At 40.9% G+C, this 26,571-nt stretch overlaps 1 protein-coding gene across 1 annotated transcript; it reads left to right on the top strand.

Annotated features, from left to right (window-relative positions):
- Nucleotides 1–485: 485 nt before the first annotated feature.
- On the top strand, nt 486–26,571 carry CD28 (CD28 molecule). The gene is made up of 4 exons (XM_067739862.1): nt 486–675; nt 20,136–20,489; nt 20,741–20,865; nt 26,443–26,571. Exons 1-4 carry the CDS (start codon nt 486–488, stop codon nt 26,569–26,571), a joined length of 798 nt encoding a protein of 265 aa, XP_067595963.1.

The following is a 26,571-nucleotide window of genomic DNA, read 5'->3' as shown; positions in this document are numbered from 1 at the left end:
GGAAAGGCTTGGCACAAACTAAGCAGTGTGTGCGCTAAATGCTCCATGGGGCCGCTTACATCCAACACAGACGTTCAGTTCCTAATATTCATAACTCCTTTCAACACTGATAACAAATATTTCTCAAATCCTCAATCTAATTCTTATTGGTGCCTTTTGGACACAGTCTATCTCCATCCTATGAAACTCTCTCCCCTTTTAGAACACCTTGTTTTTCTACCCTTACATTCCTGCTGGATTTCAAGCACCCATTTTTCACAGCTCTGACACCCGTCCACAGAGAATGATTTCCATGAGCCCATTAGAGAGTGACTGACATTGTCTTTCAGTGACAAGAAAACACTTGCCTTTAAAAGAAGAGGAAAAGTCAAAAGTCATCAAAACAATGTGATATCCTGTGTGAAATGTTGCAGTCACAAAAGTTTGAGGTTTGAGTCCCTTGATCATGTGCCCCGAGGGAAGTAAGTGGTTTGAGTCCCTTAATCATGTGCCCTGAGAGAAGTAAGTCGGTGGTGGTGGCTGCGGATGACGAGTCAGGTTGCTCAGGTGCGTCTCCAGCTCACCTCACACTTGGGCTTCTCAGGGAGGAGGGGCGGAAGCCCTGGCCCACCGTTAGCACGATGATCTTCAGCCTGCTCCTGGCTCTCAACTTCTTCCCCTCAATTCAAGTAGCAGGTAAACAATTTTGATTTCTTTTCTCCCCCAACGTTTTCGTTTGAGGTCTTTGGTTCATTTTCAAATTTCAAAGAACTCATGAAATTTGGGCATTTGAAGTGTAGTTTTTGCTATGAATGGCAACCTGTTATTTAGAAACTCACTGATTCTCAGACTATGGCCAGCAAAATATTTTAATGAACTGCCTTTGGAATTAAATCAGATTTATTTAGCTATCAGTTGATAGTGTCCCAAGAATTGTTAGCTTTTGTCTATATATGTATATTTTGAAATGTAAGAAAATTGCTGTAAGCAGGTTGGTTCTGAAAGCTCTGGACTTGGACTGCCTGGATTCACAGTACAGATCCATGTCTTGCTAGCTAAGCTTAGGCTAGTATTTAAACTCTCTAAGCCTCAGTTTCCTTGCCTGTAAAATGGAGATGATAGTAACCTCATCTCAAGGTCATTGTGAGGATAAAAGGAAACAATCCATGTGAAATGTTTAGCACAGTCAGTGCTTGGCTAGCAAGATAAAGGTTGCTTGTAATTACCATGTCTACCTGAACTGAATGAGTGCCAGAATGAATTCTGGAGTTGTCACAGAAGCTGGCACAATACAGATGCTAATAAATTAGTTGTTGTTTTTTTTTTAACAGCTGGCTGAAATCTGTTTTCTTAGTTGAAATTCTTTTACGTTTCCAGTGGTGATGGGGAGAGACTAAAAAACTTGACACTATCACAGTTAACTGCATTTCAGATGAGGAGACGGGAGTAGGCATGTTAATTTGGCTAAGGATATCATATAGGAGTTATTGGAACCAGGGTCTGAACTACTTTAGTCTGACTCTAGAGCCTGTGCTTCTCCGCCTAACATGATGTGCTTTATAATTTCTTAGCTCCAGATATGTCCAAGGTTAAATCATCTTTGGAAAATTACAGTTCCAAACAGAAAGAGTTTGTTGCGTATGTGGGCTGGAGTCAGATGTTTGTTCAACTCGTTCTCAGAGTTAGAAAAGGGTCCCACTTGGCTCAAAAATTGGACTGATAGGGGTTAATCAGCATATTGAAATAAGGATAGTTATTTTCCCCTTGAAGATACATTGAAAGGCCAGTATCTTCCATTTTCTTTCTCACTTATTTTGGTAATGTGGGGACTGCATGATTTTTTGTTGTTCTTAACTATCATGTACACGATCTCCAAAGAATATAATTACCCAACCTGCACAAGTACGCTAGCTACATATATACCCATCCATTTTGTTGTCTGAGGTGCCAGTAAGCACGTTTACAAATTGTGTGTATTTATAAAAGGTGTTGATATAATAAAAGACATGAACAGGTGATGAGACAGGTTACGCTCCAGTATCTGGAACCCAGTATTGAGAGTTACCAAGTATATTTTAAAAGAATCTTCAACATCGATTTAAAAAAACTTTGTTTTTAAGGGATCTCTAAAATTGATTTTTAAAGAGTATTTAAAATTTCTTAATTTATTAGGCAGTAAAGAATGGGCAGAAAAGAGAGAGAAGCCTCACTCTGACAGAAAACTTTAAAATTGATAATTGTACACAAAATACTTTCCTCTGTGGAAAGCCATCCATCATCATTTCATTCGCTCTCCTTTGAAGATATTTTTTGTAAGACTCAAAGCTTTATATTCTTCCTTTAGAAGATGTATTAAAAGGGGGATAGCTAGAAAAGCAGTGAAGAGATCACACACATGGAAACTGTTTTTGACTTTGAGGTGCTTCTACTTTTCAAATGCCAACTCACCCCCATAAAAACTTTTAAGATTTGATGCTGAGTGGCCATCTAATGAAGTAGGAAAGGGGTAGAGAAGGCCCTTTCAAAATGTCGCTTCCAGTAAGAAAACTTATGAGAAAAAATAATTACAATATCCAAAAATGTCTAATGATCCATTCTAATCAGTGGTGCAAAATCGTCCATGTGCTTTTTGTTTCTGTCTTCACCCTCCACGAAGAAGTTACAGTTAAGGACATTTGCTGGCCACAGTGTACTTGTCCTCCCTAGGATTGTGAGAGACTACTTCTATGTCTGTGTTGAGATATGTGTGTGTATGTGTGTGTGTGTGTGTGTGTGTGTGTGTGTGTGTATGAAGAACAGTTTTTCCCCCGACTAATTTAATAAGTCTAACTCACTGCCTCACAGCATAGCTTAAAATACTTATTCTATGAAGTATTTTAAACCTAACCCGATGCTTCATGATTAATAACACTATAGAAAGATCTTTATGGCTAAACTAAAGAAATATGACTTAGGAAGCATGAGAAAACCTTAACTTACAGTTTCTTTACTAACATGACATGTTTTCTACCAGATAATTGTGCAATTGAGATCCACAATAGAGGATTTTGTTGGATTTTGGAATATGAATCCAGCATAGAACTGCAGCCCTTGAAAGGGAATCAATTCGTGGTTGATGATAGAAGCGTGCCAATAATATATAGCATTGTTCATAGGTTTTTCAGCCAATATTGGTTATTTTTCAGCAAGCTAATCATCCATGATAAAGGCAAAAATCAGGACAACACATTTTTTTTTCCACGAGAGCATTTCTTTTCATTTCTTCCCAAACCTTAGCAAAGAAACTGTCAAAAACGGCCAATTCGAACACAACTGGTTTCTGCAGTGCTTCTTCATTCCCCCCAGCACTTCTTTTTCTGAGAGAGGCACAGACGGCAGGAAAATGATTGGCATTTAATAAAAAAACATCAGCAAAGCAAGGTAATTAAAGACCTTATTTTTAGTTCAGCAAATGACCCCTCTGAGGTAGTTGTACACAAAAAGAATTATTTACTTCTCTCAGGAAAGTGTTGCTCCAAGGCGGGGCTTGGGAAGGGAAGGTAAAAAGATGGACATAGAAAATGCAATGTAACCAGCAGCTTGCTGTGTCTACATGACACCCCGTGCACAGTAGCCAGTTCTTCTGACTGTTAAAAAATTGACTGGGTGTTTTGTCAGTTCCAGTAAATTTGATGGACATTTCAAGAGTGTAGCCATTGCTTAAGAATTGGTTTTATTCTGCTTTCACACCCTAAGATACTTTTTTTTTTTTTAAAAAGGCAACCATCCAGAAAGAACTTTTACAGCAAGGAATGTAAAATTAATACCAATATATCAGTACCAGGAAATAGAATGAGTCATTTTCACAGATAGATCAGAAAAAGAAATGAATCTGTGATCGTTACTCTGAATCTCTCACATTCAACCCTTTACTATGGGGGGTGGGGGAGGATCTCGCTGCCTTTCCTTTAAACATAAACCTTCCTCCTTTTTAATATCCTTACTCTGTTTTCATGAGTATCAAAATGCCATGTGACTACCATTCACCTTTTATCATGGGTGGCTATCTTCCTCCAAGTACTGCCTGCATGGAGTGTGTTGACATTTACAAAATGAAAATTATGCCACCAACATGGCAGAAGAAAATTCCGTTTGTGGTTTATCATCTCTAAAACAATAGCTCTTTATTAATGCATATAGGCATTGATAAGGATACACGGTTCATTGCAGACTTTCTTGTCTGAAAATCAGAGGGCAGGCCCTCCTTCAGAGCACAGTTATTTATCCTTTTTCCTTTTCATCTTGGTTAAAGTTTTGTTTGCCTTTTTCTTCAAGACATTTCTTATTTATAAAACTTCACAGAGGCTGGGACTTTTCTTCCCAGTAGATAGTTTAGCTGAACTTCAGGAAAAAAAATGATATCTGGGTGGCTTTGTGACAGACTGAAGGGGTCTCTGGTTTTCTAAGACTTGCTGAGGAATCTATGTCTCTTTTATGTTCATTTCTTTGACTCTTTTTGGTCAATGACATGATGTTGTCATCCAAAAATGTACCCAGAACTTTCGGTCTGAGAATGGTTGCATGAGAATTGGTCCCAGAAGCTGGAGGGAATATAACCCAAGCCCTACGGAAAGTAGGTGTCTAATTTCTTGCTTATTACTCTCATTTTAATGACTCTCAACACTAGAAGAGAGGTGTCCTGGATGGGTTCGAGGGCTACTCAGCCCATTATTAGAGGATGTGAAAAAGAGAGTTTAGACTTCTTGGGCCTTAGGATTTCAATGCTGATTTCATAGGCATCTTAATTCTGTGTGTGACCATTCAGGTTATGTGAGTTTATATTTTCATTCTTGGAAGACGAATGCATGGTGGTGGTGAATTTCTGACTTAACTCTGAGCTGCAACTTTATCTCTGCATCACCATTACCATCATCTTTTTCATTTGTCATCATCTTTATTATCTTGGGGACTCTGGTTGCCAAGGTAACCAGGTTAATGGTTCCTGATGGTGTCATAAGAGTCACCCACTCACCGTTCACTCTGACCTCTAATCTAATTGTGAGCCCCTTTCTGCAGTATCTGAGTCACCTCTCTGGCTCACAATCCACCCCTTAATGTGTTGATTATAACAGTAACTCCTAGTCATTACCCACTCTCTCACACACAAGAATCTAAATTAGTGACATGTCTTACATTTTTAACAATGACATGGATTCCCATGTTAAGGACTTAGGTGGGTGTTTCTTTTTTTTAAACTTGAGAAGATAAAGGGCTGTGCTTTTCATTTCTTAGGGATACTTGACATGTGATAAAATGTCAGAACATCACTGTGGCTGTATTTGCAGCTTCCATGTGACCTGACGACTTGTGTTGAAATTCAACAGTACTAATAATAAGGGTACATAATTTAAGACCAGCTTCAGCAATGTTGGGTCCAGGAGGGTTCCACTTCCAATTCACAGACTCTATCCCCTAGGAGGTGGATGAGAATGGGCACATAGGAGGAGGAGGAGAATGTTTCCTCCCACCATGAGGCTCCTGTGGGGACTAAAGCAGGGTGTTAGTAAGTTACTGTTCTCTAAAGTTCCTGCTCCTTCTTATGCTTTGGGAAGACAGATCTTCTTTCATGTGCTCATTCCATAGGTATTTATTAACATCTTCTACGTGCTATTTTAGGTTCTGTGACTGGTACAAAAACCCAGTTTGAGCTACAATGAAGTTAAAAATGAGAACTGTGAAACCTTTCCAGAATTTTTTTTTCTCTTTCAGTTTAGGACCACTGTGAGTGATTTCCTATCCATGCTAATTTATTTCATGGAAAACAATGATAAGCCAAAGCATCCACAGAACTGTTGAATTCAACCACAGACAGTTTTTAGAGATGGGAGGGAACTTAGACATCTCTCGATTTATAGAAAAGGAAGTTGTGTTGATGGTTCCTCGAAGATGCTAATAGAAAGATGACATTGCAATGTTTCCTGACATTTTGGGATGCTTTTAGGCTGGACCCATTTTACTTATCCAAACTGTCTCCTTTTATACCCCAATACAAGATCCTTAACCTAAATACTGAGGGTTTCTTCAATGTCTCACACACCTGCACTTTATGACCTTTCTGATACTGTTTCCCTTTTGGAATTCCCTCTCCCTTTCCACACATCCAAATCCCACTTGACTTTCAGTTTATATCTTTAGTGCAAGATCCAGCTCCCTGAGGAAGCTTTCCCTGGGTATTCAGCCTTTACTACGGTCTTATAAGAGGAGCCCCAATGGGAGTGTAACACAATCTAACAAATATTTATTAAACCTCTGTTATATTTTAGTCTCTATTGGGATCTGAAGGAATATAAAAAGAGGAAAAGAACTATAAAGACTTCATTAGCACACAAGAACTGCTTGTGTAATTAATCAAGTTCTCTGTGCTTTTGCAGACTTCAGATCTAGTTGAGAAGACTATATGTGACAGGATATAACAGCTGGAAACAGATAAAGAAAACTTGGCAGTTTCCTACCTCATCATCCTCAACTTTGGAATAAAATTGAAGCCGTGGAAATGGAAACAGGTAGCTAATAGAAAGGAGAGGGTATAACTGTAGAAAAGCAGAGTGTTGAACGGAGTCTGGAAAATAGGCCTGGTTTGGAGTCAGCTGAAGAGGAGGATGAACTAGTGAAGGAGACAGAGAATGTGTTTGGGGAGGAAAGAGGGGAATGAGGCTCGTGGAATGTCACTAGAGCCAAAAGAGGAAAGAGTTTCCAGAGAGACAGTGGTTAATGGCATTGACTGCATAAGGGAAGGAGAAGTGTGTAATGACTTGGAAAGGCCATTGGTTTTGGCCAAAAGGAAGCCATTTGGGGCTTCTGAGTTTAGGCAAGTGATGGGGAAGGAAGATAACACTTCGAAGGAAGGAAGATAACACTTCGAAGGTTTAAGAAAAGGTGGAGGGGGACAAAATTGAGAGAGTGAAAAGGAGAGGAAATTGCCAGATAAAGTGAAGACAGTCAGGAACTTATAACACTTATAATGTTTACCACGGTATTTTATACATAGTAGGTGTGTAATAAATGTTTGCAACTGAGTGACTTAATTATATTCGACAGGTGGAAGGAGCCAAGTGTTGGTTTTGAGTGTGTGTGTGTGTGTGTGTGTGTGTGTGTGTGTGTGTGTGTTGCATGGGTGGAAGAGATAGAGGGCTATTAGGAAAGACAAGAGGAAGAGGGAGAGAAAAACAAGAGAATGGAGGCAGTTTTCTTGAGGAGATGGGGATGGAGATTTGGAGAATGGGAGTATTAGCGAGAGGAGGACAAATGTCTAAGAAGAACGGGAGGAAGGATAGAGATTTATAGGGGTAGAGATGTGTTAGGATGAAGCCAGGGTAGATGAGTGGTTCCATACTGGCAAATATATATTTATATATGTTTGATTCTCTCAAGACAGGTCATAGTGTTAAACCTGTCTCAACAAGGGCCACTGGGATAGAATATACCTCGACTTTGAAGAGTTAACCTGTTTGTACTGTAAATTTGCTTGAGTCTTCAAAACTGCACACTGTGGCTGGGCTTGGCCTCAGCTCACGGCTGTGATAACAGGGTCACAAGGTTCAGACCAAGCCTGCCCAGCATCACAGGCAGGGTTCCAGTTTCCAGTCAGGGATGTTAATCTTAGCAACTCTCTGTGCTTTTCAGAGAAAGGACATGGTGGCTTGCCCTTGACCTTAGGGAGGCCACGTCTATTATTCGTTTTCCAAACTCAAAATCTAAAACCCCTGATTTATCAAGGTAGGGGGATGTAATGAAGAGTTTTAGTTTGTTACACTCTGACAACTTTTCTAGGCCTTCATTTCCTCATCTGGTATATGAGGGGGTTGGACGAGAAGGCATCTCAGGTCTATTTCTGGCTCAAAAATGCTTCTTAAGTGGGATAAAAGCTCTAGCTTTTATCAGCTCTAGCAAGGCAACCCCACCCCTTTGTGGATGCTCTTACGATATGATGGAGAAAATACAAGAACTGCAACCAGCCATCTTGGAAATTGTTTGGAGAGATTGTGAACCAGCATCTTAGATGCTAATGTGCTTAGAAATGACTGCAGAGTTTTGGGGGACAATATTGCCTTTGTTCTCCCCTATCTTCCAACATAATGTTAAAGTTTAACACAGTAATTATTTTCAAACTTCCAGGCCATGACTCTTATGTAGAAGAATCTGAATGTGCTAAGGTGGCCCTAAGCAGACTTTGCAAAGGTATAAGATTTAGGGAGAATGAAACAGACAGGAAAAATGTACTGTCGTCTTCTTTACAGAGTTGTTTTGAATGAGGGTTTAGAATGATGGTGGCTCAGGAGGAAAATATGGTTCCCAAATTTGGTTACCAGATTAAAATATGTATTTAGGATATAATATATTAATACCTGCGGTCTCTAGATACCTGTGGGTATCTGTTAACTGGATTACTGTCATAATATTTGTGTAGAAAGCTATAAAGCCCTAATTACCTGCTATCTGAACTACAGGTAACCTTTTAAGGTAATAAAATTTGAATTTTGGAATGGTCTGGTGGCTATTGGTACAGGTAGCTCTTTCATATAAATTAAGGTGCTGTCATGTTGTCGTCTCAGATGGTTCTTCCAGCATTAGGAGCTGAGAGGACAACACAGACCCTTGAATGGTAGGGCCTGGGTCACATCACACCCAAGTTTATGTTGCTTTGTGTTTAGGAAGTTTTGGTCCTAGAGTGCTCATACCCTGCATTGCTGGGTAGCGTCTCTGAGTGGTAGGGATGGGTTGTAGTACAGGTAGTGGTTTTTTAGCAGGTTTAATAATAACTGTCACCCTAATACAGATGACATCCCAATGTACATGTCTATCTCTGACTTTCTTGAGCTCTAGTCCGACTCATCAAACTCCTGGACCTTTCCTCCAGGATGCCTTACCTACCCCTCAGACCCAACATATCTAAAACCCAACAGCTTTTTTTCCAAACAGATTTCCTTTCTTCACGTAGCTAATTTTGTTAATAGCCCCTTACCCAGTCCATGTACTCCACGTCATTTTGATTCCTGTTCACCATCACCAAGCATAACCCAGCACCAACACCTTGTCCATCCTTTCTATCCCAGCTGCTACCTCCACAGCTCAGGCCCTAGGAGCTCACACTGATGCTATTGGCTCAGCCTCCTGACTAGTCTCTGCTTCAGCCCTGCCCTCGCTCCAAGCAAATGCACGTGCCCCTCTGGCTCCAAGCAAATGCACGTGCCCCTCTGTGCTAATCTTGCCAAAGCGGTGCTTACTAGCCCAGTCTCAGCTCAGGTGTTTTCAATGTCTCCCATTGCCTGTCTAGTAAAACCCATGTGCCTTTTTCTTGGCATTATAAAGGTTCTCCATGATTGGTATCAGCCATCTTCACTTACTTCCCCCCTATGTAAATGGAATGCTCAGCTTGTTCCCAATAAACCCTTACCCTAAAGGGCATTTCCTTTACCTTAGCCTGTCTAAAGGTACTCCAAAGTTCATGGCCCAGTTAAAGGCCAGTCTGTACAGAAGCAGACTTATCTTGTCTGGAAACAAGGGGTCTTCCGTGTGACTGCCAGTGACCCTCTACAGGGCTCACACACCAAACCTGGTTTTGGAGTGTAGCTAATTGTGAACCTGCTTTAGGATTTCTCCCAGAAGGAAGAGGCTGCCGCTTCTTTTACAGCTTCCCATCTCCCAAGAACCTAGTACTATAGACCCCATTATTTATTTGCTGAGTGAATGCTTGACTTTGTCAAGGCAGAAGTCAGAATACCAGAACAGTTTTCTGACACACTGAAATTTCTTTTCAGAAAGAATTCATTGATTGTATTGATAATTTTTCTCTCTCAATAATTAGTGCCTTAGGTCTAGGTGCTTGGATGGGACCTTTTGCTACTATCTGGCCTCTGAGTTACTTTCTGACAGTTGCCTGGAGCACAACAATTTTTTAAAAGGCCAAGGGTGATGGTCCTCTACATTACAGTGTCTGCCTGTCTGGAAACACAGATCGAGGCTGAAGGTGGTGCTTAGACTGGTGCTGGCCAATAGCAACTTCTATTTCTATTATCATCTGTAGCCGTATGTACTTGTTTGAACTAAGGTCTCTTTAGATTTTGTTTGAAAGTCACACTTGCTCTGGGTAAGAGTTAATGTGCTTGATAGAACTTGCTAGTTGTGCATATGCAGTCTTGGGCAGGGCTGGTTGCTTGGCCTGACTGTTTTTCCCTATAGAAGTCATTGCTTCTGTCGTGGTGGCCTCCTCTACACAACTCTATTTTCCTTCTGATTCTGGAACCTCTTCCTCCCCTTGCCCCTTTAGATCTGAGCGTGGTTATAACTCTGCTGCTATGAGCTACAGGTTCTAGTACTATCCCCTGTGGTTCCAAACCACTGCCAAGAGTCTTTTTATAAATAAACCCACCTCCTATCGCCCAGTTTTGAGTGCCGTCTGTTTCCTGCTAAGATCCTGAATGAGACCATGTATACGTATGTGGACCATGGTTTTTCAAAGACTTTTTGTTTTTTTTGGAGAGGCTTTCTTTACATCTCTATTCCTTGTGAAAATAAGGAGAGTTTCAAGATGACAGTCAACAGAAAACTAGATGAAATGACCATAAAGTTATTTTGAAAACATAATCTGAATTACATTTTCCCCCCATTTTGACATGGATTTCAGAGAGTCTGGAGCCATTCAAAGTTTGATAGCGTTGTTTTTCTCTCTGTTTTCACTGAGAAGGATGGTGAAAGATGCTGTAGTCTGAGTGTCTTGTGTTCCTCTTTCTCACATCTCTATGAATCCAAGCCACAAGCTAGACTTACCAGAGCCACAGATGGTTGAGCATTCAAGTCCTCCCAGAAAGCACAGTTTGTCTTACGAGTTCCTGAGGCCAGCACTGCATTGGCCTATGGTCAGCCTGCCCCTTATGGAGTCTACAAAAGGAGGAAGTGGTCAGATGGCCATGTGCTGAAAGGTATCCTGGGCCTGAACAGGAAACGTGCTCAGAGGAAAGTTACGGTAACTTCACCAGCTCTGTGGTCAGGAAGGAGGTGTTCTGTGCCAGGGAAACCAGTGTCACCTTCACAATGTGTTCACAAACATCACATGGCAAGATGGTTGAAAAGAGAAAGCTTCATTTTCTTTGGTTCCTGCCTAACATGCTAAACTCTGTTCAGTCAGAATTTTAAAAAGGAAGCAACGTGATTAGGATCTTTACAACCTGATTGTTAAACTGCAGAAGAAACTCTGATCATGGTGTGCAGAGATGGAACCCAACAAAGTTCTTAAGAGGTCAATGGACATTGACAACAAGGTCAAGAGGTCAAAGGACAATGACGTTGCTAAAGAAACATGTACTCTATCTTTTTTAGGGCTTCCTTAACTTTAGTTAAGGAATGCGGCCTTCAGTCTTGAGTGCTGCGTATTCCACTCTCTGGTTCACCAGCCTCTGTGTGCCATTTGATTTCTCTATGGTGCTATGATAAGGAAAAGGAAAGATGGAATATCCTAAATTAATCAGGACAAATAAATGTAATTCACAAAGGCCCTGAAGTTAAGGGTTTGCCCAATGAGGTTTAGATTGAAAGTGATTTTATGTATTGACTAATGTTTGTGTTCAAACTCTTTTGGACATGTGGGCAAGCTGAAATGGAATTGTTGCAATGGTGTAATTATTGCGTGTGGATCTGAAATAATTTATAAGAGGCACTTCATGGGACCATATTGTCTGTAGGCTTTATCTAGGATCCATCTATGACCTTCAGGAAGTCTCTGCAATTGTAAGCAAAATCTTTTGTGTAGAGGCAAAGCAAGTTTGGTAACAGACTTTTTCTAAATATGAAAAAGTCAAGATTGACATGAAATCAAGTCAAACTTGCTGAATGTACAAAATTGGTTTTCTATTCATTCATGATTTAAAATATTACTCCTAGAATCATAAATAAATAATATCTTAGATCTTCCACAATTTCTGTGACCTTGTTTAGAAAGCCATTTACTTCTTTGGTTTTCAGTTGCCTCTTGTTTAAAATAAGGGATTGGCTGAGATCATCTCCAACTTCCCATCCAGCTGAGCACTTTTTGCGGGATGGTATTCCAGCAAAACGGGGTAGAAAATGAAATTTATCTTGTCCTCTTCCCACTCCATTTACTCCCCTGCTCAATGATATTCTCCTCCTAAGTCTCACTTCTGTGCCATCCAACTATCAAGTCCAACTTTGAGAAGGTCTAGAAACAATCACCAAAATTGATTGAAATTTTGATGCAACCTGGCAGAGGGAAAAGAACACTAGATTAGAAGTCATGAGGCTTGAGCCAAGTCCTAAGGGTCATGTACTTGTCCTGTAACCTTGAGCAAGAATTAGACCTTTTTGACCTCAGTTTCCTCATCTATAAAATGGACATAAAGATGACTGTCCTGCTTATTTATTTCACAGGTTAATGTAGAGTTTATATGAGATAAAATAGGAGAAAGCACTTTGTAGCCCTATGAATATAGACCATAGTTACTAATTTGTCAATGTATTTCCCACATTGCATTTTAGGCTTCACCTTATTTTGAAATCAAAGCATTAACTGAGCTGGTGGGGAGTGTCCTTTTAGGGTCAGGGCTCCTTCTCTGGTGTTTGGAGCCACACCTTAGAGATGGTTATCCACTCCACCTGTGCAGAGAGTTGTTTATTATTATAGTAGTTGACCTATTTACCATAGGCAAAAAGGGAAAGTTTTGTTTTGTTTTGTTTTTGGTAACCAAGCTCCCTTCCCCCCTTTCTCATGGAAGCACAAGCAACTTTCAATTTTCCAGAAGTCAACTATATCACAAAATTCACAGATTATCTGTGGGAAATCTTTCAGCTCTCACTGCCTTGCTCATAGGTAGCAGATAAGTACCTTCTCACCTCCAATCTTACTCTTCATGTTGCCTGTTGTCAAGGAGGAGTTGTGAGGGAAAGAGGTTTGAGGTTACTGCTTCCTGTCTCCACACCTTTAGCTGGTTTAGCTGCTAGGAAAGGCTTTGAAAAGCAAAGCACTAAATTCATCATCAAAACAACTTGCCAATTCAATTAGAGCCATGTCAGTCAAGCCAATCTTTTGACACCAGAAGCGAATACAACTGATAGATTGACAATGTCTCTCTTTTAACCTAGTAGGTTTGACCTAGGCAGACCTTGCCTAACTACTCACAAGAGGGAAAACTGAATATTTACAGGGAAAGGGGTAGGTCTGCTAAGAAAAAAATTAACATGAGAAGGATGCTTCCCACTCCTAGCACTAACTGGAAAGCAAAAAGGAATCAAACAGAAGCTAGTATGGGGAAGCTAAATATTTCTCTTATTTCTTCTTCTGAGTCTAGATATGTCCTTAAATTTTACAATATGTCCTTAAATCATTTAAGTACTGTAGATTCCCTGAAACTCAGAGAACCAAAATACGTATCAAAGCCAAATGTCATTTGGTGTTCTGGTTATTTGTTGCTTTGACTGATCCATGTTATTACTTTACTCTCACAGAGTAAGGGGTATGCATTTTCACACATGCTCCATTTTTAAGAAAAAATGAGAGCAATCAGAATTACTGTTTCTATGGGAAGTCATAATGATCACAAATAGTCAATATCACTTAGAGCAATTGATTATCTTTTCCTACCACCCAGAGTGAATTTCCTTCCCTTAGTGTCTCTCCAAAGCAGATGTGGATTTTGAAGTCCTATGAGATGGCTTCTCACTTAGGTTTCTCTGAATGACTGACATGAATCAAGGTGGAAGCAAGTACTATAAGGAGATACATGTTAAAAAACAAGAGGTTCTATCAGTCAAACTTGAATTCAAGTTGAACCCTCAGCTAGGAGGCTGTTGTCACACACTAGCACATACTGAGAGAACTATTGATACTTCAAGCATAGTACCTAATTTTAAAATGATCTGTGCTGACATAGAAGAGGGAGGAAAGTAAACCTTGACAGATAAATTGGACATCTCTTTTCCCTCAAATGACCATGTAACCAATATATTTCAAGCTCTTTCCCAACAAAATATTAGTACATAGGGTCACACAGGAAGTGACTTTTCCTTGCCTTGCTCAACTGTTGGAGAGGCCATCAACCAGGGCAATATTGAACAGGTAACAGCCAGCCTAGATCCTAGGACCTCAGATGACTCTTCCCTAAGAAGTTTCTCACTTTGTAGTGCCGAGGGAGAATGGGCTCAGGAGAAATGTGATCCGTTTTAACAATGCTGAGGTTTGAATTTGGAGGCCCCATCATGAACAGAAGGGAAATCTATTTTCCAGTTATCTCATTATATCATGCTCTGTGAAGGGAAGCAGAGGAAGACCACTGCTTCTCCCTCTTCTGAAAAACAGCAAACACTGACTAAGATCCAGGGTGTCAACTATGTGCCCAGGAACCTTTGAGGTAATTTCCTTTTTCTCTGCAATGATCCCCTAGGCTGGAAGAATGTCTTCTTCACAGCCCAGATGTCCAAAGTTCACCTCAGTTTCTGAGCTGTCTGCTCCGGTCACGTAATGAATGAAGAAAAGACATAGGCAAAAGGAAAACAGTGTTACTTACTGGTTGGTCTGTGTGGCCTGAGGACAACATTTTTAACTCCCTTACTCATCACATCTAAACCCATGCTGAGTTCTGCCAACTTCAGTCTGGAAATATTTCTTGAGTTCATCCACCTCTTTCTAACCATAGTTCAGACCCTTATCACCTCTTGCCTAGACTACTACAATTGCATCCTAACTGGTCTCCACGTTTTCACTCTTGTTCTCTTCAAATTCACCTTCCACCTTTGTGCTAAAGGGATCTGTATAAAATGAAAAGTTGTACGTATGACTCTTCTGTTTAAAATCCTTCAAAAGTTCCTCATTACCTGCAGGAGAGAGTCCAACCTATGAACTATGCTTACCTTGCCAGTCCTGTCTTTTACAACTCAGGTCCAGCAAATTCAGGTAGGTGCAATTCCCAACACCTGCCATACTCTTTCTTCCCTCCTCATCTGCTCTGCCTAGACCATTCTTTTTTTTCTCTTTGTCTTTATCTTCCCCACAGTCGCCTACCTCACCCCTACCCCAACACACATTCTCCTACCTCCCCCGCACCCCCTAACACAAAGACTCATCTTAGCTAGGATAACTTTTACTTCATGAAAACCTGTTGAATCAATGTGTGCATAATCCTTTTAAGACTCAGGTCAGCAGTCACCTCCTCCAGAAATCCTTAGTTGGTTCCCCAGTTGCCCTCACAAACACTTGCAGATCACTCTGCCACTCTTTTTAAAGTTGCTGTCTGTTTTTGTATCTTTCTTCTCCCACCAGATTGTGAGCTGCCCAAGGATAGTCACTGAGCCCTGCTTACCTTTGGGAAATCAATTTCTCTCTCCCAGTGCCTCTTGGGACGGTGTCTCACCCTGAGTTATGCAAGAGGCACTAAGCAAACTACTGGAGTGTAGATGCTTGAGCTACTCTGGCCCCCCTCCCTCTCCAGCTTGCTGTGGGTGCTGGGAGAAGGAGGCCAAACTGAGCAACCGTCCAGGATTTCTCTTCAGCCTTACTCAGTTTCCTTGCCCATGCTTCCCCTCCCCGCTTTTAAAAAATCCCTGCAAAGGAGTCCTATTCTCATCTTTTTTCTTACATCAGCTCTCAAAGGAAGATCAGGAAGAATTTGAATGCCCATTAGAACAGAATTCAAGTAATTAATAACAGAAACACACTTCTTGGAGTCCTCAATAGGCAGAAACACAGATACCTAAGCTGAAAAGGAACGCAGATGTTGGCATTTCTTGCTGGGGTTGGCTCTTCCAATCAGAACCGGCCCAGTGATTCTTGCTCAGTAAGCACAGAAAAAGGCCAAGCAAGATACAACAAAACAGAAAATGAGTTGGATTTTCCTATCAAGACAGGCTGAACTTTTTGAATCTTTACGTGTTTACTTTTCAGTGCTTTTAGAGAGTATTTGTTATAATGAATAATAAATGAAGCTAAAGTTGTTGTTGAGACAGATTTTGAATGAGGACTTAATGAGATGCTAGGCAGAGCTAGCTGCTGCTAAGAATGGTACAGTCTGATCACCATCTTTCACTTATTATTTAATGAGATGCTATTGTTTGCACAGTATCATGCAAAGAAGCATAACCCCTTGTCCTTGCTCAAAAGGGACTTGGGAACTAGGGGTGTAGAGGAAATACACACAAATCAAAAGTTAAACAAATGGAAGCCTATGAAACAAGAGGTGTTCAAAATGTAGAACAGAGAGTAATCATTTTGAGACCTGAGAAGGGAGAGACATTGTAGGCCGTGGAGTCGGTGAACAAAGTACAGAGAGATGAGTACTCACAGTGTGGCCCTAAATGATCTGGCTAATGGGGAGGGTTTTGGTTCGAGGAAATGAGATTGGAAATGCTAGTGGAAGCCTATGAATTGAGGATTAAAAGTGAGTTTCAACTGTTAAGCCACTGCTTCGCAAACTTGACTGCAAATTAGAATCTCTGAGAAACTTTAAAAATATTGATGTCTGGGTCCTACACCCAAAGATTCTGATTTAATTGGCGTGGGAATCCAGATGACTTTAATATGCTGTCAGCTTGAGAACTCTGTTAGGCTATAGTGGTTTTCAACCCTGACTGAATATTAGAATCAACCAGGGGAATTGTTAAACCAATGCCAAACGCGACATATAAAATAGGAGAAAATATTTGCAAATCACATATCTTGATAAGGAACTTGTATCACAAATATGTAAAGAACTCTGATAACTCAACACTAACAAGACAACCCAGGTAAGTGGGCAAATGATCTAAATAGACATTTCTCTAAAAAGGGTATACAAATAGCTAATAAGTACATGAAAAAAATGCTCAAATCATTAGGGAAATGCAAATCAAACCACAATGACATACCACTTCATAACTCTAGGATGGCTATAATAAAAAAGATGGACAACAACAAGTGTTGGCAAGGATGTGGAGAAATTGGAACACTTATACGCTGCTGGTGGGGCTGTAAAATGGTGCAGTTGTTTTAGGAAGCAGTTCGGCAGTTCCTTAACAAGTTAAATACAAAGTTACCATAATGACCCAGCAATGCCACTCCAGGTGTACACCCAAGAGAATTGAGAACATTCGTCCACACAAAAACTTGTACATGAATATTCATAGCAGCATTATTCACAATAGCCAACAAGTGAAAGCAACTAATGAATGAAGAAACAAAATGTGGTATATCCATACAATGGGATATTATTTGGCCATGAAAAGGAATGAAGTTCTGATACATTTACAACATAGATGAACCTTGACAACATTCTGCTAAGTGAAAGAAGCTAGATACAAAAGGCAACAAAAAACTAAAAATAGAACTACCATATGACCCAGCAATCCCACTACTGGGCATATACACTGAGAAAACCATAATTCTAAAAGAGTCATGTACCACAGTGTTCATTGCAGTTCTATTTACAATAGCCAGGACATGGAAGCAGCCTAAGTGTCCACCGACAGATGAATGGATAAAGAAGATGTGGCACATATATACAATGGAATATTACTCAGCTGTAAAAAGAAATGAAATTGAGTTATTTGTAGTGAGGTGGGTGGACCTAGAGTCTGTCATACAGAGTGAAGTAAGTTAGAAAGAGAAAAACAAATACCATATGCTAACGCATATATATGGAATCTAAAAAAAAAAAGGTCATGAAGAACCTAGGGGCAGGACGGGAATAAAGACGCAGACCTACTAGAGAAAGGACTTGAGGACACGGGGAGGGGTAAGGGTAAGCTGGGACAAAGTGAGAGAGTGGCATGGACATATATACACTACCAAACGTAAAACCGATAGCTAGTGGGAAGCAGCCGCATAGCACAGGGAGATCAGCTCGGTGCTTTGTGACCACCTAGAAGGTTGGGATAGGGAGGGTGGGAGGGAGACACAAGAGGGAGGGGATATAGGAACATATGTATATGTATAGTTGATTCACTTTGTTAATAAAGCAGAAACTAGCACACCATTGAAAAGCAATTATACGCCAATAAAGATGTTAAAAAAAAAAAAAGGCGACATATTGATGATCCCATTTATATGAAATGTCCAGAATAGGCAAATCCATAGAGGTAGAAAATAGATTCGTGATTGCCAGGGGCTGGAAAAAAGAAGGAATGGGGAGGGGCTGCTAATGGGTGTGGGATTTCTTTTGGCGGGTAACGAAATATTCTGGAATCAGAGAGTGGTGATCCATTCACAGCTTTGTGAATGTAATAAAAAGCCACTGAACTTTTTTTTGTGGCCTGTCCCGTTGCGGAGTGCAGGCTCAGCGCCCATGGCTCACGGGCTCAGCTGCTCCGCGGCATGTGAGATCTTCCCGGACCCGGGCACGAACCCGTGTCCCCTGCATCGGCAGGCGGACTCTCAACCACTGCACCACCAGGGAAGCCCAAGCCACTGAACTTTTAAAGTTTACTTTAAAAGGGTGAACTTTAAAAAAAGGGTGAGCTTTATGGTACATGAATTATATCTTTATTTATTTAATTTATTTTTTTTTGCGGTACGCGGGCCTCTCACTGTTGTGGTCTCTCCCGCTGCGGAGCACAGGCTCCGGACGCGCAGGCTCAGCGGCCGTGGCTCACGGGCCCAGCCGCTCCGCGGCATGTGGGATCTTCCCAGACCGGGGCATGAACCCGTGTCCCCTGCATCGGCAGGCGGACTCTCAACCACTGCGCCACCAGGGAAGCCCCATGAATTATATCTTAATAAGTTGTCATAAAAAAATGAAAAGAATGGATCCCTCTCTCCACCAGCATAGACCAGTTAAATCAGAATTTTTGGGAATGGGACCCAGGCACAGGTTCTTGATGTACAGCTAGCATTGAGAACTATGTAAAAGATGAAAAGCTATTAGTGATTTAGTTCTATGCAGCTCCGTTTTCTCCAAAGCAAAAACAAAATACTTGAGTACATGGATTCAAATCCAGGTTAAATTGTAAATTTCATTTTAATAGATGATTTGACCCTTTAGTATGGGTATGGGGGGTATTGCTTCAAATAACCCTTAAAAAAAAATGTGAACAGGCAGACAATTGTTAGTATACCTAAAAACAATAGCAAAAATGTTTTTTGTTTGTATTGAATTTTTAATCAAAGACACAAAGTGATTTATTGTTTTAAAGAAATTTTGGAGAGTGTTGGTTGCAAAGTCGATTCTCAGTGCTTGAGTGGCCCGTTGCTCAGGTGGTTGTAGTTTACTTGGGTTTCAGTCCTTGCTTTGCTCACCATCTGCTCAGTGATATTAGACAGATCATCCAATGTTTCTAGGCCTCACACAGTCACTACAAGAAAAGGGAATATATTGTCATGTGCTAGGGAATGGGGTATAGTGGGGAAAAAACAGGATAGAATAGATATGTTCTCTTCCATCATGCAGATTTCAGGTTCTTTGCTTTAAAAGTGAAGAGATTGAACTAGGTTGTCTCCAGAGTTTTTGATCGTTTACTAGGATAGCATAAAGGTAGAAGATGGGCTAGAGAAAGAACTCTTGTGGGCCTCTTGGGCCTCTTCCATCTTCTGTGATTTAAAGAAACAAATATGCAAACTTCCTGACAAGGCTGTTTTCAGAATTTGCTATGAAGGATAAATTAAATTCTTTGGATTACATTTTTCTTACCTCTTTATCCTACTCTTGGAACAGCCAATAAAAAAAGTCAAAATGTTTCAAAACATTTAAATTCCTTCACAAAAGGCTGAATCACAACTTAAAATACAAATCTATTTGTTTATGTCAGGTGTTAAAAGCCATTTCCAAGTAAAACACTCAATTAGAAAATTAATTGAGCATGATTAACATGTTAGGAACCTCAGCACAGATTCAAAAATTCCAAATGCATAGCTGTGATGTTCAATGCCAACAGAAGGCCACGTTCTGCCTTCCAAGTGAAAACATGCTCCACTGTTCCATTCAAAGGAGGATGAAAATAATATCAAAATGTAAACTCTAAAAAAAAAAAAAAAAAAAAAAAAGTAAACTCTCAGGATAACTATCTTCCAAAGAGCTCCTGCGTCTTCATCTGCCAAGAGAAATCCTTTGCTGGAGATCTGTTTATTTTGTTAACTAATATATCTTGACTTCAGAAAAAAAGTCCTTATATTCTTGTTCTAAGCAAATGATTTTTTCCCCATCCAGAAAACAAGATTTTGGTGAATCAGTCGCCCATGCTTGTGGTAAACAACAATGAGGTCAACCTCAGCTGCAAGTATACCTACAACCTCTTCTCGAAGGAGTTCCGGGCATCCCTTTATAAGGGAGTAGATAGCGCTGTGGAGGTCTGTGCTGTGAATGGAAATCACTCCAAGTCACTTCAGTCTACAAACAAGGAATTCAACTGCACTGTGAACTTGGGCAACGAAACAGTGACATTCTACCTCCAGGATTTGTACGTTAACCAAACGGATATTTATTTCTGCAAAATCGAGGTTCTGTATCCTCCTCCTTACATAGACAATGAGAAGAGCAATGGGACCATTATCCATGTGAAAGGTAACGCACGGCTCGACCAGTGTCCACTCTCAAGTAGTGGTTTTCAACTGCAGTCTTGAAAACTAGGTCATGATCAGTGGTGGGGTTGGCTAACTCCCAAAGAGGACAGACCAACGAGGAAGTCTACACCTCTTAAGCCAGTGATATTTTGCATATTTTGATTCCTCTCACATTCTCCTCTAAGAAGAAGGAAGGAAATGTACCCAAGTGCCATTCCCATATCATTTAATCTAATCTATTCTATTTTTCAGAGAAACATCTTTGTCCAGCTCCCCGGTCTCCTGAGTCCTCTAAGCCATTTTGGGCACTTGTGGTGGTAAACGGAGTCCTAGCTTTCTATAGCTTGCTAGCAACAGTGGCTCTTTCTAACTGCTGGGTAAGAGAAACAGCATTGTTTTCATGTAACTTTTCTACTGCATATGCAGTTGGACATATTCAAGAATTTTGCCTATGTGGCTTATTTTCTGTTGAACATGTGATTATTTTCTTTTTCCCTGCTAGGTTTCAGTAGGTTCTCTTTTAGCCTATCCAACTTTATCTGAGATAAAAATCAGATGTGAGTTTATGTTCAGAAGACACTGATTAGGTGGCCAAGCAGAGTAAGACGCTAAACAGGTAAATAAATGTGGGAGATAAATTAGGGTAGAAAATTACCTTTCTTCTCCCCACGTTGCAATGTCATTATGACATATAAAATAGCTCTAATATATACATATGTATAAAAATCTAAGCGACTTGGGAATCTAAGAAACTGAAGCCAATGAATAACTTTGGTTCGGGGTCAAAAATCATGAGAAATTTGTCTACTGAAATTATGCATTCAAACCTAGCAAGGAAACTAGGTCTGTTTATCTGAGTCATATTTTTATCTCCTCTGAAGCAGTTGAATTTTGTGAGGCCAAGTATGGTGCTGTCATTATGAAACTATAACGGGAGTTAGACTTTTCTGAGCTCTTACCACTGAATTGGAGTTTACGAACTTTTGCAAATGTTCATGCAATAAACTTGGTGTGTTTTTCTCTACCTTCTTCCACGTTGAAGTTTTGGCCTAGATTTGAATGCGTATTGATAACCATATCTACTGCGAGGCAGGGACCTCCTTATTTTCTCTCCTTTCTCTTACTCAGGAACTTCCAGTTCTTATGTACACAGTGTGGCACTGATTCCATATTGTCTTTGAATTTTTTTCTAGAAGTTAGATTCATGTATGAATCATTTCCTCAACAGGGTATGTATGCTTCTCAAGGATAGAGGACTGTTTCTCTTGACATTCACCATCCATCTGGTATTAAGTACATTTAGCTTAGTGCTTAAAGAATGCTTATGAACTGATGAATTGATAACCCCCATAGAGGCCAAACTAAGGACTTAAATGAGTATGCCTGAAGTATCATACTTATCTTTAAGGCATATTCCATACATCTAACTAATTCATACATGGATCAGTGATTTCTGGAAGCCATGCCATGTTGAAGCCATCCTATTTACTATAGCCTTGGTGCTGGGCAGGGTCGGGGTGGAGGAGGAAGGAAGCCCTGGGTTCACAGTCATGCCAAGGATAGATTCAGCCTGGGATCCTTTTAAACTCTTCTCAGCCTATTGCCAAAGTTTGCCTCTCCCTTGTTCCCCAAATGCTACTCCCATTTTGGGAGACTAGGGGGCAGATAGATGCTTGTCAGGCTTCCTGTTGCCTAATCTGTACCTCCAACAAAATCTGTAAGCACCAAAGTGGCTGCTTGTTCCTGAAAATCCTTTATATCAGATCATGAGAATTTGCCTATCTTGCCTTCTTCAAGTTGCCCAACCCTGATGGGGGCTTTTTATGTATTGAAATATTGCCTAAGTTCTTCCTCTGATGTCAGTTGAGTCTGGATCTTGGTGTCTTCATCCTAGTTACCTTTCATCTTTGAACCTCTGTGGAGTTTGCCAATAACATTAGAATTTAGGCTCCGGACGCGCAGGCTCAGCGGCCATGGCTCACGGGCCCAGTTGCTCCGCGGCATGTGGGATCTTCCCGGACTGGGGCATGAACCCGCGTCCCCTGCATCGGCAGGCAGACTCTCAACCACTACGCCACCAGGGAAGCCCTCAGGTCTTGTTTTTATCTTGATTCCCTTGGAATATCAACTTCTTAATCTAAAAGCCAGGAGCAGTGCCTTTTGGGGTACATTTCCAGGACAGGTGCTCCCCTGTAGTATGCTGACCTAAGTCAATGTACTTTACCAGCTTTGTAAGATGTAGTTTTGGAAAACTGTTTTAACTTTCAGTGGCCAGAAGGGTACTGCTCGCCATTTAAAACTTATTGTCAATATACACTAGAATATCAGTTACTATAAGCAGGGACTAATTTGCTAAGTGACTCGAGTTACCCAAAGGGACAAGAGTAGCTTCTATTTTCAATGAGTTAAAAAAGTTTACTTTTAAATTGGAAACATCATAAATGCAATATGTTTTTCTTTGGCAGCACTACTAATTCCTAGTGAGGTTCATCTTCCTTTGTCTTGAGAAAACTTATTTTGGTCTTATTCTGTCTCACGAGCTCCCTGAAAATTGGGAAGTCCCAGTGCTTGGCATACCTTATCTTCTTCTGTGGCCTCTTGTAGTTAATTAGGTTACCCAATAAGAAGTACCCTTTATCTGCATCTCAAACATAGGTCTTTGTACTCTCTGACCAAATGGGTGTGAAATAAATATATATGTAAATTTCATAGAATAACAGAGCATTTTTACCCAGGGCTCATCTTTTCTGGATACTGTTTAAGCAACTTGCTGAGATAGGCAGCCAGGTCATCAGGGATCCATCCCTAGAGTTTAGCCATTTCCAGGGTACTTTTCTGGGATCCTATTTTTGGCTGGTCTGCATTGTGCCTTGGTGTAAGATGCTGTTTTCTGGAACTTCCTGAGGGTCTGTGATGTACTGCCGTAGGCAGTTCTAGGCTGAGTGGGTTTCTGGGAACAGCTGCAGATTCTATCTCAGTTCTTGACCTGTAGATGACATTTGAATAAAGAGAGAGCTCCCCTCTGCCAGGCAGCCACAGACCAGCACCTGTCACTCTCACTCAATCCTCAGTTCACTCCGTTGAGATGGTAAACCCATCCTTCTTAGTCTAAAGGAGCCTTTAAAAAACAGTTTTCTCCACTATAAATCACACTGTGGGCAATGTAGATAGTGTGTGTACAGGTAGTATCTGCCTTTAAATCCAGTGGGTTCTTGAAGACCATGTCCTTTAAATGAATTGCCCTGTGTATGCCTGTGTCTTTCTGCTGCTTCCGAGAAACAAGTTGGTAAGGATGGGAGTAGAAGGAAGAGAAAGGGAGGAGTGGTCCTGAAATCACACATCTTTAGCAGACAGCGAATGTTGAAGGGCTAAATGACTTAGTCACAGAGACATGTAAGGTGAGTACTCTGCACACGTATATGCATGTGCTAGATGAACATGGACACTGTGGGTTCTGTATACTGTTCCCAGCATGTCTCATTTCCATCCCACTGTTGTGTTTACAGTTAGGCTGAAAATGACTAAATCTGCTATCTGATAACAGCATGAGGGTAAGCATGGGAGCGGATTGCAACAGATCTTTCATAAGTTTGGTGCAACCCAGAGAACCTCAGAGCCAAGGCATCTTCATTATGGGGGCCCCTCTAACTAGCTATAGTTTAATTTGAGTGTCCAGAAGCAAAGTCTGTCTCTTAGGAGTCTGGCAAGGGAAGTCGTCAGAGTTAGAGTAGGTACTCTAATGCCTCCCAGGATATCAGCAGCAGCCTTCCACATTTATTTGGGGGGCAGACAATTCCTTGCCTTACTCCTGCCCTGCCATAACCCTGTGCCCAAGAGGACTCTAGTCCTTTATTTATGGAAAGGATGTAGAACCAAGATGTTTGAAGGGCAACTTCCCTCACCCCCTTGGTTTCCATAGATACCTCTCCCTGAATGCATCCCCCAATTATGTCTGTTTAATGATGTCCTCTTCTTACTTTCAGCTAGATAACCTCATCCATCATCTCAAATCCCAAATGACCGAAGCTGAATTGATAGTCTCTTTCAAATCCACTTTTCCTATCATCTTGCCTTATACTTATGGATGGACCATCAACCTCCTGCTCACCCAGGCTCAAATCATCAGTCATCTTTGAGTATGAGCAAGAAGGAGGACTCAGGCAGTCTAAGAATATTCATTCTCACTTGGTGATATAGCTTGTATCCATTGCTTCATTTTCATTCCTTTCTTTTTCATGATCAGACTCTTCAGATCAGGATTTCCCGGTCTTGGCACTACTGACATTTGAGCTGGATAATACTTTGTTGTCAGGGGCTGCCCTGTGCATTGTAGGATGTTTAGCAGCATCTCTGGCCTCTGCCCACTAGATGCCAGTAGCATTCATCCCAGTGTGACAACCCAAAATGTCTTCAGATGTTGTAAAATGTCCTCTGGGACAGAGGATAAGGGAGTTGGAGGTGTCAAGGATGAGGCTTAGGAGGTCTGGTATGGGCAACTGTGTATATGGTAGTGTCACTCACTGGGACGAGAAACACTGGAAAAGACCAGGTTTTAGGGGAAGATCTTGAGTTTCTTTTTGGACATGTTGAGTTTCAAGTACCTTTGAGGTCTAGTCCAGAGATATAAATTTGGGTGAATAGGTGGCAATTGAAACTGTGAATGTGGACGAGGTTGCCTAGGGAGAGAGGATGGCACGAGTAGAGGAGAAGGCTTAGGACCAAACCATGAGGAACTCTAACGCTGAATGGCTAGTTAGAGAAGAAAGAGCTTGCAGAGGAGGCAAGGAGGGAGTGGCCCCAGAGCGGCAGGATGAGAACTGGGGTGGTAGCACCTCACGGAAGGCAAAGCAGAAGCATGTCAGAAGGGAACGGATAATCTAGAATGCTGCTGAGAGCTCAAAAGATGAGGCCTGAAGACATGTTAGTTTTATTTAGTGATATGGAGGTCCATTTTTTACCAACCTTTAACACTTACTCCTGCCCCTTTGATAAGGAAGGTGGGAAGGGCTCAGGTAGGAGTGCGTGGAAATAAGGCCAGTCTTTGGCTTATTTATTCTGGTGCTCATGACATTCATGTCCAACGTATCAATATTTACTTATGCATCAGGCCAGGCCTATGTGCCAAGAAATAGACTTTTTTTTTTTCATTCTGGAGAATTCTGAATCCAGAAATCTGGATGGCTTTCTACTTTTAGAATTTTTATGGAACTTTTATCAAACATGTAAATTTTACCATCACACTGATTGAGAAAATATGTTCCTAACCTTCAGTCAAAACTTTGCTAAGATTCGTGGTGAGTATAACTCTAATTCTAGGGTTAATATCACCCTCATTCCTGGTAGAAATTCATCCAGAGGGAGCTGTGTCTCAGGGATGGAGATGAATGACGCTATTGCCTTTATTTATGGAAATATACATACATATAAAGGAATAGGACTGTAACTAGTTGTCTAGAACTGTAACATCCAATTAATTTGGACTCCACTGCTATGAAATTGTGACTATTCCAGACTCTGGAGGGCTGAAGGTCCTCTTTGGTTAATCATGAAAAAAAATGGCTTCTTGAGCAAATGACTAATACAAGAAGATTGCATTGGGGATGCTTAACCTTTTCAAAGGAGGAAGGGCCTTCAAGAATATTCACATATCAGAGTTGGATATGTTAATTAGATATGCTTTTGGAATTCAGTTCAAATGGTTGCATTGAGAGTAACAGGAGTGCATTTCTCTAAAATACTTTCTTTGATTCAGATTTTTCAGGTTAATTTGGAAGAGTCCAAAGTAGTTGGGTTTGATTGGTCATTATGCAAGTCCAAGGTGCTCAATGAATTCTGGTTTGTTCAGCTTCCTTTGACTGTGTTCTGAAGAGTTGCCCCCAAATCTTAGCACTCCTCCCAGATATCTCCCTCTGTGTCCCTGGCCCCCTTCACAGTGACATTTCTCTTTTCTGCAGATGAAGAGTAAGAGAAACAGGATGCTTCAGAGCGACTACATGAACATGACACCTCGCAGGCCGGGGCCCACCCGAAAGCACTACCAGCCCTATGCGCCAGCACGGGACTTTGCAGCCTACCGTTCCTGA

This window comes from Pseudorca crassidens, chromosome 6, assembly GCF_039906515.1.
Source record: "Pseudorca crassidens isolate mPseCra1 chromosome 6, mPseCra1.hap1, whole genome shotgun sequence".
Lineage (NCBI taxonomy): Eukaryota > Metazoa > Chordata > Mammalia > Artiodactyla > Delphinidae > Pseudorca > Pseudorca crassidens.
This window is presented reverse-complemented; position numbering and strand designations above follow the sequence as displayed.